This window comes from Panthera pardus, unplaced genomic scaffold (assembly GCF_024362965.1).
Source record: "Panthera pardus isolate Hobbes unplaced genomic scaffold, ASM2436296v1 HiC_scaffold_8, whole genome shotgun sequence".
Taxonomy (NCBI): Eukaryota; Metazoa; Chordata; class Mammalia; order Carnivora; family Felidae; genus Panthera; species Panthera pardus.
In genome coordinates this window covers 53,043,258-53,058,109 of record NW_026527013.1, presented here as the reverse complement: position 1 = coordinate 53,058,109, position 14,852 = coordinate 53,043,258, and the positions used below count along the sequence as shown (strand labels likewise).

General features: G+C 41.6%; 1 protein-coding gene across 4 annotated transcripts in view; it reads right to left on the bottom strand.

The window, feature by feature from the left end:
* Positions 1-14,852, bottom strand: part of ATG7 (autophagy related 7) — a 247,173-nt gene that overhangs the window by 207,784 nt on the left and 24,537 nt on the right. For 3 of the 4 annotated variants that reach the window (XM_053896758.1, XM_053896759.1, XM_053896760.1), the window contains exons 4-7: positions 14,133-14,250; positions 12,180-12,257; positions 8,438-8,554; positions 6,905-7,054 (exon numbers count right to left, since the gene is read on the bottom strand). In XM_053896758.1, the coding sequence (XP_053752733.1) occupies positions 6,905-7,054; positions 8,438-8,554; positions 12,180-12,257; positions 14,133-14,250 (463 nt within the window). Of the gene's footprint in view, positions 1-6,904; positions 7,055-8,411; positions 8,555-12,179; positions 12,258-14,132; positions 14,251-14,852 lie in introns of those variants that run through there. The other variant, XM_053896761.1, reaches the window with a different exon arrangement.

Sequence of the window (14,852 nt, the reverse complement as noted above, 5' to 3'; positions counted from 1 at the left end):
AATTAGCCTTCATCTGTGCTCAGTAAAAATATCTGAAAATGAATTTTACTATTGTCTTATCAGACAATTATTGTATTATTTGAAGGATATTCTGTTTTTGCTACCCTCCCTGTATGAAATTTTCTTACTCCTAACACTAAACATTTTTGCCTAGATCCATTTCATGTCTTTAACGCACACAGATTCATATTTAATTCAATGCAGATCCAAATGTATGAGCATCATTTCAGGAAATACAGAATATCTTTATTTGAGATTTCCTTTTCCACAGGAGATGAAACATCAGCATCCAGGAAGCTTTTACAAATAGAGTTTGCAGAGACTATTCTGAGTACTGTCCCCTACTACACGAGTGGCCTAGGACAAATGAGTCAAATTCTTCAGGCCTCAGCTTTTAAAATCTGAATCAAAGCATGCACCTATTTCACGGAGAGGTAGTGAGGATTAGAGTGTGATACTGACATGAAACCCCCACACGTGTAGTGCTGCTAATATTATTATCGGTGCCTTCAAATCCCCAGTCATGAGCCTCGCCTAAGTAATTCTGATGCAGTTGGACCTGTCCACAGACTTACTCTGCAAACCATTACAGAAGGTGGTCTTGTAGACAAAAGGAAAAAAGCTTGGGGGGCCATTTTTCATTACCTTGAAAAGTCTGGATTGGCTCTGTCTTTCCATTCTCTGTAAAATGTGGTCCATGCACCAGCAGAGCATCACCTGGGAATCTGTCAGAAATGCAGAATCTCAGGGGTGCCTGGGTGACTCAGTCAGTTAAGCGTCCAACTTTGGCTCAGGTCATGATCTCACAGTTCATGAGTTCAAGCCGAGTGTTGGACTCCGTGCTGACAGCTCAGAGCCTGGAGCCTACTTCAGATTCTGCGTCTCCCCCTCTCTCTGCCCCTTCCCTGCTCACACTCTGTTTCTTTCTCTCTCTCAAAAATAAATAAACATTTTTTAAAAATGCGGAATCTCAGACTCCCTGTCTCCAGCCTTGCTGGATCGGAATCTGCATTTTAACAAGGACCCAGGTGATCTGCAGTGAGTAGGGAGCACTACTCTGCCCCTCAACCCTCTCCAGCCTTGGTCTTCACATGTGAATGTGCAGGAGAATCACTTGGGAAGCTTTCAAAATTCCTGCTGCCTGGGTCCCATCTCCAGAAGTTCTCATTCATCGGTCTGGCACGTGGCTTGAGCCATTAGTTGTTTTATTTAAAAGCTCCCCAGGTGATTCTAAAGTACAGCCAAGTTACAAAGACCTCCTGAGAGTCTGTAGCGATTTCTCAAAGTACGGTCCACCACACACACACACTCCCTCGGTACCATTACCCATGTGCTTTGTGACCTCCTCTGGTGATTCTTATGTGCACCATCATTTTGGCACTAGCCACCTCAGGTCTAGGATTGCTTAAAATGGAGTTCATTGCATCCTATGTTTTTCCCACGGTGGTTGTGATTATTTGTTAAACCAGGGTATTTTCTTGATTCAAAGGCACCACAGATTATAAAATCCACTCTCAAACTGTACAGAAAAGGAAATGTCACAACATCAAAGACACAAAACAACTGCAAGAAATTCCTGACTTTAGAAAAATTAAAATGTGAAGAAGAAAGCATTTTAGAATGGAGGTCACACAGGATGCATTTCACATCTGTTTCTCTTGCTGGCCTCTAAGCTCTGTGAGTGTTGGAGCAAGGTCGTCTATCATGTGCATCTTTCCATCCCTGGTGCCTGGCATGGTACCGGCTAATCAGCAAACTGTGCCGAACAAATCACAGAACCGGCCAGTTTCTCCATGCCCCGCTATATGGAAAGCTCCGTCTCTCATGCCCCATCTTCAGGCAGGGATCCTGGGGGGCGGCTGGAGGGAGGTGATGGCTGAAGCTCACATCGAGGACCATGGTGCAGCATCTCAGCTGGCTCCTTTTCCTCCCCTGTCCTTTCTCAACAGCACAGGTTCTCCCTCCAGTGACATTTTGACCCTGGGATTCTCCTGGGTAAGAATGTGACAGTTTAATCTCACAGGGTTTGCTCTGAGAAGCGAGAGAACTCGAAGAATGATGTTTCCCCACCCAGGGCTCCCTATGAACAAAGAAGCTGTCTGCCTTGAATTCTTCTGGTCCCGTTTGCCACCACCACCACCTGGGACACTTTTGTTGCCTGCTGTCAATCATGACAGAAGGCATCTGCTGGACAAACTACATTTATTGATCATCGCTTCAACTTCAAATTTTTAAAAATTCATCAAAGACATGTACAACTCTATTATCCAGCAAGAAAAGGGGGAGAGGGGAGACACCTGCATTCTACTTCTGTGACATTTCAAGCAGCTTAGAAGAAAATGACCTGACGTGGTGAAAAAAGCTGATGTGGAGGTCAGCAGGCATGCGTCCTAATTCTACAGCTACCTGATTTTCAGCCTTGGGGTGTGAGTAGGCAGGCATACAAGTATAGGGGGAAAACAGACCTTGGAGAAGTGCTTTCCTCACCTATAAAATGGAGAGGTTGTATCATTTCATCTCAAAGGATTCCTTCTAGCTTCAGAATTACAGAACTTTAAAGAACATTAAAGAGAAAAAAAAATCCTACATAGGTTATAAGACAATATAAACTTCGTAGGTTCAATCTTACTGGGTGTCTAAAGGCTACTTAAGTTTTATTTGGGAAGAATCCAGATAGTATCAATCCAGAGAATACTTTTTGTATAGAGATTCTTGAGTTTCAAACTTTCAAATGTGACTCAATAAACCTGGACTCTTATCCAATGTCCTGAGTCACCTACTCTCATATGACCTCTCTATGCCAGGTTTCTCATCTTTGGAGAACTCTGTCTGGACACAGACACTGGAAACAAGGCAAGCACTTAATGATGTGAACTATAACAGCAATGTAAATAAACTCTATTGTAGTAACTTCACTAACCTCTCTGTTCAGTTCAATCTTACTGTTACATAGTTCTCTACCTTCAGTCTCAAGGTTCTCTTTTCCTAACCCGCAGAGAAAACAAGGGGATAAATTCCAGTTTATCAAATATTTTCTACATTTAGGTGTTATCATCTATAAATGCAGAGTTGGAAGTAAGTGAATTTATTTATTTATTTTGAGGGAGAGACAGAGAGTGTATGTGTGTGAGCAGGGGAGGAGCAGAGAGAGAGACAGAGAGGGAGAGAGAGAATCCCAAGCAGCCTCCACACTCAGCAGAGAGCCCGATGCGGGGCTCAACTTCATGACCGTGAGATCACAAATGCAGGATCATGACCTGAGCCTATATCAAGAGTTGGACGTTTAACTGACTGAGCCACCTGGATGCCTCAGAACTAAGTGAATTTAAATTATAGAAGTTAGACTATCATATTAGATACTACAGGTGGGTGCCTAATTTCAAAGAATGAGCATATTTCTGACACTAAATACAAAGGCCAGGAGGTAGGAAGGCAATAAGAAAAAAAAAAAAAAGAAATCTTTTTCTGAGTAGGAAAAAACAGGAATAAGTTTCTTAGAGCAACCTGACCTAAGAGGAGCTACAGGGCTGGAATGAACTGCTAAAGAGAAATCTATCACCCATAAAGGGAGGTCGACGTGGAGATGCTTCAGAGTAACTCTCTTACCCACGTGAGGCATGCATGAGTACAAAAAGCAAGCATCCAGACAGGAAAATGACGGAACACATTTGACATGAGGCTGAACGTCATTTAGTATTTCTTTGATGATTCAAAAGTGATTTCAAAATCTTTAAGTGCTTTCAGAACCAAATCAGGTACCTCAATCATTGTAGGAATTATTAGTCAGCACAATGCTAGGTAGGCCAGCTAAACTGTTTGGGTAAATAGATTTTTTTTTGTTTGGTGGGAGCAGCAGTCAGAAATAACCATGGGATAGGAGTTCTGCGTTCTCCAATTGGCTTTGCCACAAAGTCATTCTGTGAAGCTAGGCAAATCACTTCCTTTTATCACACAAATCAGTAGAAAAAAACAAAATGTAATTAGAAAAAAAAAACAACTTTGTTTATAAGGCTGACGAAATAAATGCTCCTTTCTACTTGGCTGAGAGCACACAATTCACTGAAGTGGTTCAGTCATGTTCTGGCTATGGTCCACCCAGCTATTTGCTGAAAAACTTCAATGTGAGAAAGAAAAGAGGGTGAAATTGTCAACTTGAGTACCCTGGGCTAGAGAAATTTCCACACTGATCCCATAAAACACACTTCTCTGACAAATGGACATCTATTACTCAAACACTTGATGTAACAGGAAATGCGCAAAGGTGATTACATGTTTTAAAAGTATAGGACAAAAATTCAAGTATCTAATGCACAGCGATGTCACAGACAGCTGCCAAGATGTGGAGTTTGCTAAGTGAAGAAATAGCCCCGCTAATAGCATACCAATTGCTGCTCCTTGGCCATCACTCTTGTCCGAAGATTTTTAAAACCCTAGAATTAAAGGCTAATGTTGTTAAAATTACAAAATGTATCCCAAACATCCAATCTTCAACGACTACTCTGAAGAAAGCAGAAGACCCAAGCAAGCTTTCCTAAAAGACTGGCAACAGAACAGTGATATGGGCTTTTTTTGATGGAATCACAAGCAGTGGCTTGAAAGACAACTAATTGTTGGTGATGCAGCATCACCGTGACCAGTGTGGAATAACATTTCGCTGAGGGAAATAAGAACTTAAACAAGGCCAGTCTTTAACCGATGCAGATGTGTAAAATGTGTAACATCCCAATGCTGGTAAAAGGTGCATGGCTGGCAGGAGGGCAAACTGCACAGTGTGTGAGTCCCAGTTATAATAAGCAATGGTGAGCCAGAGCTGGTTGGAACAGAAAGGGGAGAGCCAGCTGTTACCAACTCTCCCCATCTCTACGCTCTGGGACCTCACACTGGTAGCCTGATGCCGGCCACAGCGGGAGTACTGGAACCCCAGGAAGAAGCAAACGCTACACAGTCAGGGTTTTGCCCCACCTGAGAGCTAGCTGTCAAACACTTAGCAGGACACTACCGATCGGACACCTTCAAGTGTCCAAACTCTTTAACCCAGTCATTCTCTATCTAGAAACTCTTCCTTCCCAAGAAATAATTCAAGGTAAGTGGGGGGATGGCAGGAATTTGATGCACAAGGAGACTCCTAATAAGGAAGACGTATGAGAAAACTATAAGTCAAAAATGTCACGTTATCTATCTATCAGAAAGGATGTTGATACAGACTGCGACAGTATCATGCTAAAATCTACAATAAAAGAGAATATAGTATAATCTTAGTCTTTGAAAAACAGGAAAAGATTAGTAGGAGATATACAAAATGCTTACTTAAGAAACAAAAACTTAAAATAATAGTTGAATAGCTTTGTGAGAATTTAAAAGCAGAAAGATGCAGCTGGAAATGAAAATAACGAATGGAACCGTACTTAGTGTAGTTCATTTATCTGACAGTATTCTCAAACTTGGCACACAACATTGTCCAAACTACAGTGATGACCCATTTTGGAGTCCAAATCACTTAGTGGGTCACAACTGGTATTTTTCAAAAAGACAGAAAAGAAGAGGATAGAAAATAGAGTGCATAGCACTGAAGAAAGTATTATTTTGTGAAGGAAAATGCTAATGTAAATGGGGAAAAAATGTACTTAAAGTATCTTAAGTTCAGGCTAAGGAATAATAAGGACATCAGTTAGAGGTCTCTCTTTTCTCAACTCTGATATGTCTACATGGTTAGTGAAATTATCCCACTTGATTTCACGACTTCATAAAATTCATTAATTTTTTATTTTTAATTTACAATCTCCTATATGGCTGAGATAGCTTACTACATCTCTCATTACTTCTAAAAGACACTCACAGTACTTTTTGATTCATTCAGAAGAATTTTTATTGAAGACCTAAGACAAGTGCTAGACACTATGGAGATGCAGATACATAAGACACAGTCCTGCCCTTGGGAGCTTACTATCTAGGACAGAACAGTAAATGAAGAACAGGGAATAAATGTAGTGAGATCAGAAAAGGGAAGATCTATGAGAAGGCTTCACTGTGGAGCTAGGATCCCAACAAGGAGAGTTTCTTAAGATCTTCACAGGTAGAGATTTCAGATGACACAATGCAAGGTCAAAGAGAGATATAGAAAAAGTCCTAGGTAGACTTGATTAGTCGGTGGTGGTGGTGGGGTTGTCTAGTTAAAAACAGGAAAACGTGGGGGGTGCTTGGGAGGCTCAGTTGGTTAAGTGTCTGACTTTGGCTCAGGTCATGATCTCACGGTTTGTGAGTTCAAGCCCTGCTTCAAGCTCTCTCCACTGTCAGCGCAGAGCCTACTTTGGATCATCCATCTTGCTCTCTCTGTTGCCCCCTCTTAAAAATAAAAATAAACATTAAAAAAAACCAACAACAACAGGAAAACTTGGTTGGAACAATGGTTTATGAGGAAAATAGTGGAAGAATGAGGCAGGAAAGGTGGCTTGGAGCCAGAAGGAAGACACCATTAACTTGTGATCATTGAAAGATAGGGTGGATGTGAGCAGTTTAAAGCAGATTCTTCTATTGTGGTGGTGTGCAAGACGGAAGCAAAATGACTAACTGTCCAGGAGAGAGGTAAGCAGGGCCTGAAATACGTGGTAACTCTAGAAATAAGTTAAAATATAGATGCAAAATATAGTGCAACAAAAACTGAAATAACTTTATCACTAATAGGAAGTGAGGAACCCAATAGGAGGTGAGCTAGGTAAATGGAGGAGAAAGTGATCTGGGAATGGCAGGGGGTGGGAGAGGGTGAAGACAAAGAAACGTTCTACAACATTCTTTGGAGGGCCAAAGAAATCTAAGTGAGTTTGAATTGTGTAGTAGTCTATCATAACATGAACATCAGATTTTTTTTTTTAATGGATAATAAAATGAAACTCAGAGTTTCTCTGACCTTTGTCCTTTGGTCTTGGAAGAAATCACCGTAGTGTTTAAGCAGGGAAACCAGCACCACGTTCTCATCATACTTGATTAAGAAGTAAGGTAGCGCTGGGACTCCTTCTGTTTGACAAAGATCATCATATGCATGCTCAAGGGCTTGAATCTAAGAACAGGAAACATTGAGTTATTCTCCAATCACACATCTAATTCTGAGCTAAAAATTAACATAAAAGGTATTTTCAAGCCAGAAGACTGGAAATGACTGAGCATACCCCTGTTACTCTTTTGCAGCAAATGAACACAGAAGTGCCCCCCAAATAATACCACTTCACTTCTGTGTAACACTTCCCATGTGCATGGTGGTGTCTTAGGAACACAAGGAGACATTTTTATGGTGCAGCATGGTGGTTCCCTAAGATGTTAACCACAAAGGTGTACAGAGAGAGCTCCAAACATTATTTAGCTCCTGTAATAACCAAGCACTGAATCCATCACTGATTAATTTTACCCTGAACCTCTCCACAAAATAACAGCATTATTGAGACACACCTCACTTATTATATAATTCACCCACATAAAATACATAATTAAGTGCGTTTTAAGCATGTTCACAGGATTATGTAACCATCAACTAATTTTAAAGTTGCCTTTTTTTTTTTTTTTTTAAGTAATCTCTATACTCAATGTGGGGCTTGAACTCATGACCGTGAGATCAAGAGTCAGATGCTTTTCCAACTGAGCCAACTGGGAGCCCCATCAATATAATGATTTTACAACATGTATGTCGCTCTTAAAAGAAATTCCACATCCATCAGCAGTCAGTCCTCGTGGCGTAATCCTTTTCCTCTACTTACACTTATTCTTGGGAAACTAGTTCCACAAAACCACAACCTTTGATTTATACTAAACAAAATTACTAATTTTTCATCAATAAGGGTTTCTCCCTGGTGTTAGAATCCATGGTTTAATGACTGACATGCTTCATGAATCCAAATCATCCTGCCACTCAAACCTTGCCTCAATGACAATCAGAATATCTGGTTGAGGGTCTGTGTTGTACTAGTTTGATTATTTTCATTGCCCTCCTTCAGACCACCTCTTTCTTATGGTCTTCCTTAGACCACAAAGACTACCTTTGTGTGTACCATTCCTGATGTAGAAGTTCCACAACTTGGTGTGAGGGTAGTGGAATGTCTTCTATTTGGTTTCAAAGACTCTCTTCCCAAAGTATACTAGTGCCTTGGGATCTTCTACAATGAAAGTGAAAACCACATTTTGGCAAATTCTTGCAGACTTTCAACATGTTCCTATAGCTCCTCTACTGGCTTAGCCTTTCACCAAATGTCACTGAATACCTGGAAAAGTATCTTGGACTACTCCTTTGGAATGATTCTACAAACATTTTGTAAATAAGTCTGCTCCTAGTGCCACCTTTGGAGGATTCCACAGTGACCAACTCTTCATTCAGACAACTGCCTGTCTTTAGATAAAGTACTCAAGCTCATTAAGTCCAATTTTACCTGCATTTTGCTTTATTTGTTGATACCTGTTTTGGAGAAAACCTTTGATCCAAGCCCACTGGCCCCTGAATGAGGGGTAGACTCTCTGGAAGGCAGAGAGCAGGGAAGCAAAACCAATAGTAGAAGTGGTACTTCTTTAGATCCTAGAAGAAAGAATATAAGAGGATTATAACCAATGATGAAACTGAAATGCATTCATTGATGTAATTCCCCAACACCACTTAAGACACATTGAGGCGCACAACATAGAATCACCTGGTCAGAAAGTCTTATCTCCAACAGAACTCAGGATAGAATACAGAATATCTGTCTTTCTCCTAAAATATACCCACACATCAAACAATAATATATCATGATAAACATATTTATTATCTACTTGCTAAAGAAAGTGTTGACAATTATCATCATCACTGTGTAGTACACAAAACCATCCCAAGAGGTAACTGTTATCCCATTTTACAGACAGAAAACTGAAGCTTATAGGGGGGTGAAGAAAAGAACTTCAGCCAAACAAAGATATTGATTAGTGGAGAGGGAAGCAGAATTCCATTTCCAAAATATCAGCTTCCTCCGCAGAACCACACATACTCAATGACCCATCTGGGGAGGCACAGCCACCAAACATGGTTATCACTCTTCACAGTCAAATGAATTAGCATGGTATTGAAGAAGCTGTGCTATCCATAACCTATACATGCCTGAGATAATAAAATGCTGCTTTCAGAAATACTTTGTTGGTGAAATTCAGGTCAACAATTATTAGGCACTTGCTATGTACAAGGTAATACATTAGACACTCTGACAATAAGAAGATAAATAAAACCCAGTCCAGCCCTTGGGCAGCTCACTCTCTATACAGGCAGAGATAAAGTGAGTCATGAGTCACAGAAGAGGTTCTAAGAGCAAAGGAGCATCAGCGATATGAGATTACATCTTCAGGGGTGTATTTGATGGCTCCCCCACCAGGGGAAGTGAGGCAGGGGCAATGACTCATGAAGCTGTTCTAGATAACTGTTTCCACCCAGGTTGGATGCTTTTGCCCTGAACTCTTGCAGCCTTTGTGGCCTGAATCACTCATATTGTGGGATCTCACAGTTATCTCAGTGTCTGGCAGCTTCTCCATCAGTCTGTTTATTTGGCTAATCAACGTTTCTTCTTTAATCTTACTAAGAATAAACAATAGATAGTTGTTTGATGACTTTTTGCGACAGATTTCACATACCATAAAATTTACCATGTTAAAATATACACCTGAATGTTTGTCCGGGGGTACTGACAAGGTTGTACCACCATCACTCAATTGCAGAACATTTTCATTGCCCCAAAAAGAAAACTCCAATAGTAGAAACTCCCATTAGTTTATTAGTTAGAAATACCCATTCACAGAATTCCCCATTCCCCCTTCTTCCCAACCCCTAGGAACCACTAATCTATTTTCTGTCTCAATGAATTTGACTATTCTGAGATTTTCATATAAATGAAATCATACTAGATAACTTTTTAAATAAATATAAATGTATACATAAATGTGTGTCTAGATGAGAAAGCCTAGTCATTATAGATTCCAGTCTCTAATTCTGCCATTAATTGATCAACTGACAACAAATTCCCTCTTGACAATAGCAAAACAAACTACAAAATAGAAATTAATGAAGTGCCTGTTCCTTTGAATCCTAAAAACAGCAGAAAGAAAAGCAAAAGTACCTCCAGAGATTATACTCTCTTCTTTGTATTTAAATGATCTGTCATAACTGATCTTTAGTCAAAGGTTAAACAATTCAAGACGAAGGACTTCATAATTTCTAAGAAGCTTTATCAGATCATCTTCAAAAGTCAAAAGGCTTGAATTTCTTAGAATTCTTTTCAGGATACAAAGGATCTTGATAAAATTAAACACAAAGCCCTTTGTATTTGAAGATTTTAAAAGACAGAGACTTAATTTTTTTTTTTAAGGTAGGCTAAGAATGGTCAGTAAAAAGGGCAACAGGGCCAATACACGCACTAACTCTAGGAAATGCCTTAAGACTTTAAGTAAGAGCTAATGTTATTTTTCTTATTAAATGCAAATTGTCAGATTCTACTAACTAGAATTCTTGGTACAGAAAATATATTGATGTTAAAATAACAAACCCAGAAATCTTTAACTAGCACCACTTATCTCTCTCTTAGTGGCAGATCTACAAAACTGCTCAAATTTGCAGACAAATTATTAATGCCAAATTGCAGCTAGTAATCTCATGAAGAATTTAAACATTTTTCTATCTCCCCCACTATTACACAGAAAGCATTATAACTCGTTAGGAAATGTGCTCCTTATAGATAGCCAGCCTTTGGCATGACCTTCAGTATGACTTTTATCATTCTCTCCTTTGCCTTGGACAGCAAATCAGGCAGCATTCAGAAGAAACAGGATTAGTTCATGGGTTAGGAAGAAAGGTAAGACCTATAACTTGGTGAAAGAAAGAGGTTAGTGGAGGAGAGGGGGGAGGGGAGGATGAAGGGGAGGGAAGGGAAGGGAAGGAAAGAGGAAAAGAAGAAAATAAAAAAAGAAAGAAAGGAAGGAAGGAAGGAGGAAGATAGATGTGGGGAAGAAGATTAATATTCAAAGCTGATGAAGCTGGTAAAACAGTACACTTAATACACATCAACGTCGATACGTTTATATGCCTTCTCTAGAGAATTTATCCTAAAGAAATAAAATGAACAGGAAAAAAAAAAATCCGTATGGCCAATATTGTTCACTGCAGCATTTTACAAAATAGTGAATATTACAAACAACCTAGATGTACAAGAACCTATAGAACATACACTTGACAGAATATTATATAGTCAACCTAATTATAAAGGCTAAATTCATTTCATATGTAGATATATAGAGACATACACTCACGTACATATATGTGTACATACACCTGCGTGTATGTGTGTTGTGTGTGTGTGTGTGTGTGTGTGTGTGTGTCTCATATCTCTATCATCAACCCTTTCATTTCCCCATATCACCCATCACCAAGACCAGGTCCTTCCCCCTACTTCCCTAGGCAGCAGATGTTACATTTACACAAAACATTTTTCTTTCTTAAAAAACCACAACTGTTGGGGCACCTGGGTGGCTCAGTCAGTTAAGCATCCGACTTCCTCTCGGGTCATGATCTCATGGCTGGTGAGTTCAAGCCCCACATCAGTCTCTGTGCTGACAGCTCAGAGCCTGGAGCCTGCTTCTGATTCTGTGTCTCCTTCTCTCTCTGCCCCTCCCCCACTTGTGCTCTGTCTCTATCAAAAATAAATAAATGTAAAAAAAAATTTTTAATAATAAAAAAAAAAAACCACAACTGTGTGGACAAACTATGTAGAGCAGTGTGAACTCCTCTAGTCCAGAAGCTGCTGGAGGATAGCCAAGATGTCATCTTTTTCTTATGGTGATGGACCCAGCAACTGAGCCCCACAGACTATACTGAATAAAGACTTTAGCAACAAAGAACCACTGCTCCCTGAAGCTGATTTTATTGTGTCCTGAATGACAAGACTTGCGTCACTGTGTTACATAAACCATGCAGTATGTAAGATCAGTAAGAATGAATTAATTTTGCACCGGTGATAAGTGCCAGCGCCTTCGGGCCACTAATCAAATGAGTGTTTCTTGACCAGCTCTGATTTAAATAACACCAGGTAATAGCTTCAGTGAGAAGCACACAGACTGCCCTATTGGCACCCAGGGCTCGGCCAGGGCATCTCAGCAGTCTAAATGTGACCGAGATTCTATTTACTTACTGCAAATGTCAAGAGGAGGAACTTGTTGAGGAGGACAGGGTTTTCGAGGGCAGCGCCCGATTTTATGGCTTCCCAAATCTGCCAGAAGAAAGAGAAGTGTCAAGGCAGGTTCTCAGGCCTCTCTGAGTTTCTCACTCTCAAGAGAAGCACAGAGGTGAAGAGCACCAGGGCCCAGCACCACTCACCCCAGGCAATAAAGTGGGTTGTTACCTTACTCTGGCCACTCTGCACGGCCTCTCCACCAGCCACACTCCATGAGGGGCCTGGGGAAACTGAGAGAATGCAGAGTCCTCCTCTCAGTGAGTCTCAGCATCCAAGGAGGCAACCAGGACATTTTCATGCCTTCATTATTTCCTCCAACAAATATTTACTAACTGCCTATTATCTACCAGGCACATCAGGATTACAGAATAAAAGACACAGTCCCTACCCTCAAGAAGCTTTGGGTCCCAGGAGGGAGACAGGCATAATTGTCTGAATGCACCAACAGGTAGGATGTGCTACTTCAAAAAGATGTGGAAATCTTGGGAGGAGCTCCAAACTGGGCTGGGGAGGTGGGAGGGAAAGGAAGCAGGAAGGGGTTCCGGGAAGCGGTGATTTGAACTAGGTATAGGGGATTTCTGGAAGTGTTGTTTGGGATTATCTTGCCCTGAGACAGGAAGGTAAGACAATGAGGAGTTGATGCATACTCAGCAAGTACTGTAGCCAGAAGCAGAAGCTGGCACTGGGCTGCAGCTGTTGATCACAAGATGTTTTAGTAGCTAAGATTAGCTGCTATACTTTGTGTTACTAAACAAGACAAACGGTTGCACCCACAGGAGCCACTGGGTGGAAGAGGGAAATTAGCAAAGAGAAGTTCCTGCTATTGACATGATCACCTTGGAGGAGCTGGACCAGAGAAGAGCAGGCCCCGCTTCTGATAAACTGAGAGGGTGGGAACTGCTGGGGAGTGTGGACAGGGGTGAAGCCTGAGCCCCAGCACAAGGGGTGGGATTTCTGTGGGAAGCAATCTGTGATTTTTGATGGTGGATGAGGACCTGACCCAACACTTTGGAGACAGCCTTTTAAATGTGCAGCCACAGCAGAAGCCCAGGAGCAGTTGAGTGGCAGGCCAAGGACAACCATCATCACCTGGGTCACAAGCTACATGCATCTCGAGGGATGTAAGGGATACCAAAGGCAGAAGACTTCCTTCTCTGACCATGGCACCCACATAAATAAGACTCTTTCGTTTAAGACTAGTGAGAAGACCACTCGATTAAGTGGGTTAGAGGGGATTGGGATAAACTGTCCTACCATTTTAATTCCTCACACTAACTCAGATATGAACAAGTTAAGGGAAAGACACTCCCGGCAGAGAGAACACCATGTCCCAAGGACAGAGGTGAGAACCAAAGTAGGTGGAGTAATTATAAGTGATTTGCTACGACAGGGTCAGAGAAGGTGAGGGCAAGAGTGACAGGAGAGAAAAGCCACAGAGACCACAGAGGCTAGGCCACAGGTGCCTTGTAAATCAGATGGAATAGTTTATATTTAGCCCGAAGTATACTGGAGAGACTATGCGATCATTTTAGAGAGCATTACAGTGCTTAGGACTGGACTGGAAAGCCAAGGAGCACAAAGAACAGAGAACCCAAGGCCATGCAGACACAGGAATAGAACTCTCAGGGACAGGTCAAGCTGCTTCAGAATGCTAATTAGAGAGCAACAGCAAAGCTTTCACAACTGCCCTGCAATGAAACTCCTGCCTATCCCCAGCTGAGAGCCTGAATATCTTCTCCCTGACTTTCCCACCAACGCAGGAGAGCTGGGGATATAAACCAAAGCCCACGACTATCTTCAAGTACCGACTATATGCTAGTTTCCATGACAGACGCATGCACCTGATCAGAGACACTGCGCCTACCGAGACCACGGAAAACAGAATACATACATCATCTTTTCCCAGCTAACCTCGTCTGCTGCTTGTTCCAAAAGTAGCTTCTTATCTGCGGCCTTGAAAGCCTCGAGTGTGTTGGTGTTAAAGAGCGTTCCAATAGCCGGACAGCAGTGGGCTGGAGTGGGAGCGCTCCTGGACACAGGAGAAACATGGTTAGGCAGGCACAGCCAGGACAGCATTGGGAGACAAAAGACAGTGCTCTGTAGGGCAAAGAGAAGATCAATCACACATTTCTTTGGGAAAAGATGAATATCCTCGCTTAGGAACTAAAAATAGGCACTGCGCGCGCACACACACACACACACACACACACACACACACACACACAAAAAGCCTCTATATTCCCTTTACCCTAATCTCTTGGCATGTTGTTCTTCCACTGCCCCTCCTCCAGTATAAGTTGATTTCCTAGTTTTTACTCTTTCCCATCTTTAACCCGAAAGGGAAGCATCATTCATTGAACTTCTACTGTGCCAAGAACTACACAATGTTTGAATTTTCTTAACAGCTTTTTCTTTCAGTTAAAGCTTTAAGTAACTTGCCTAAGGTCACATAAAAATAGGCAGAGCTGGAATCTAAAGCCAGAACTAGCCCACTCCTAGGTACCGGGCTGCCTACTGCCTACTCCCCACTCAAACCCTCCCAGGCCTCAAGGCTCTGCTCCAAACCCTTTCTTTCCAGGAGGCCCCTCCCATTTCCTCTGGTAATGGCTGGCACAGGAAACTGAGCGTCCC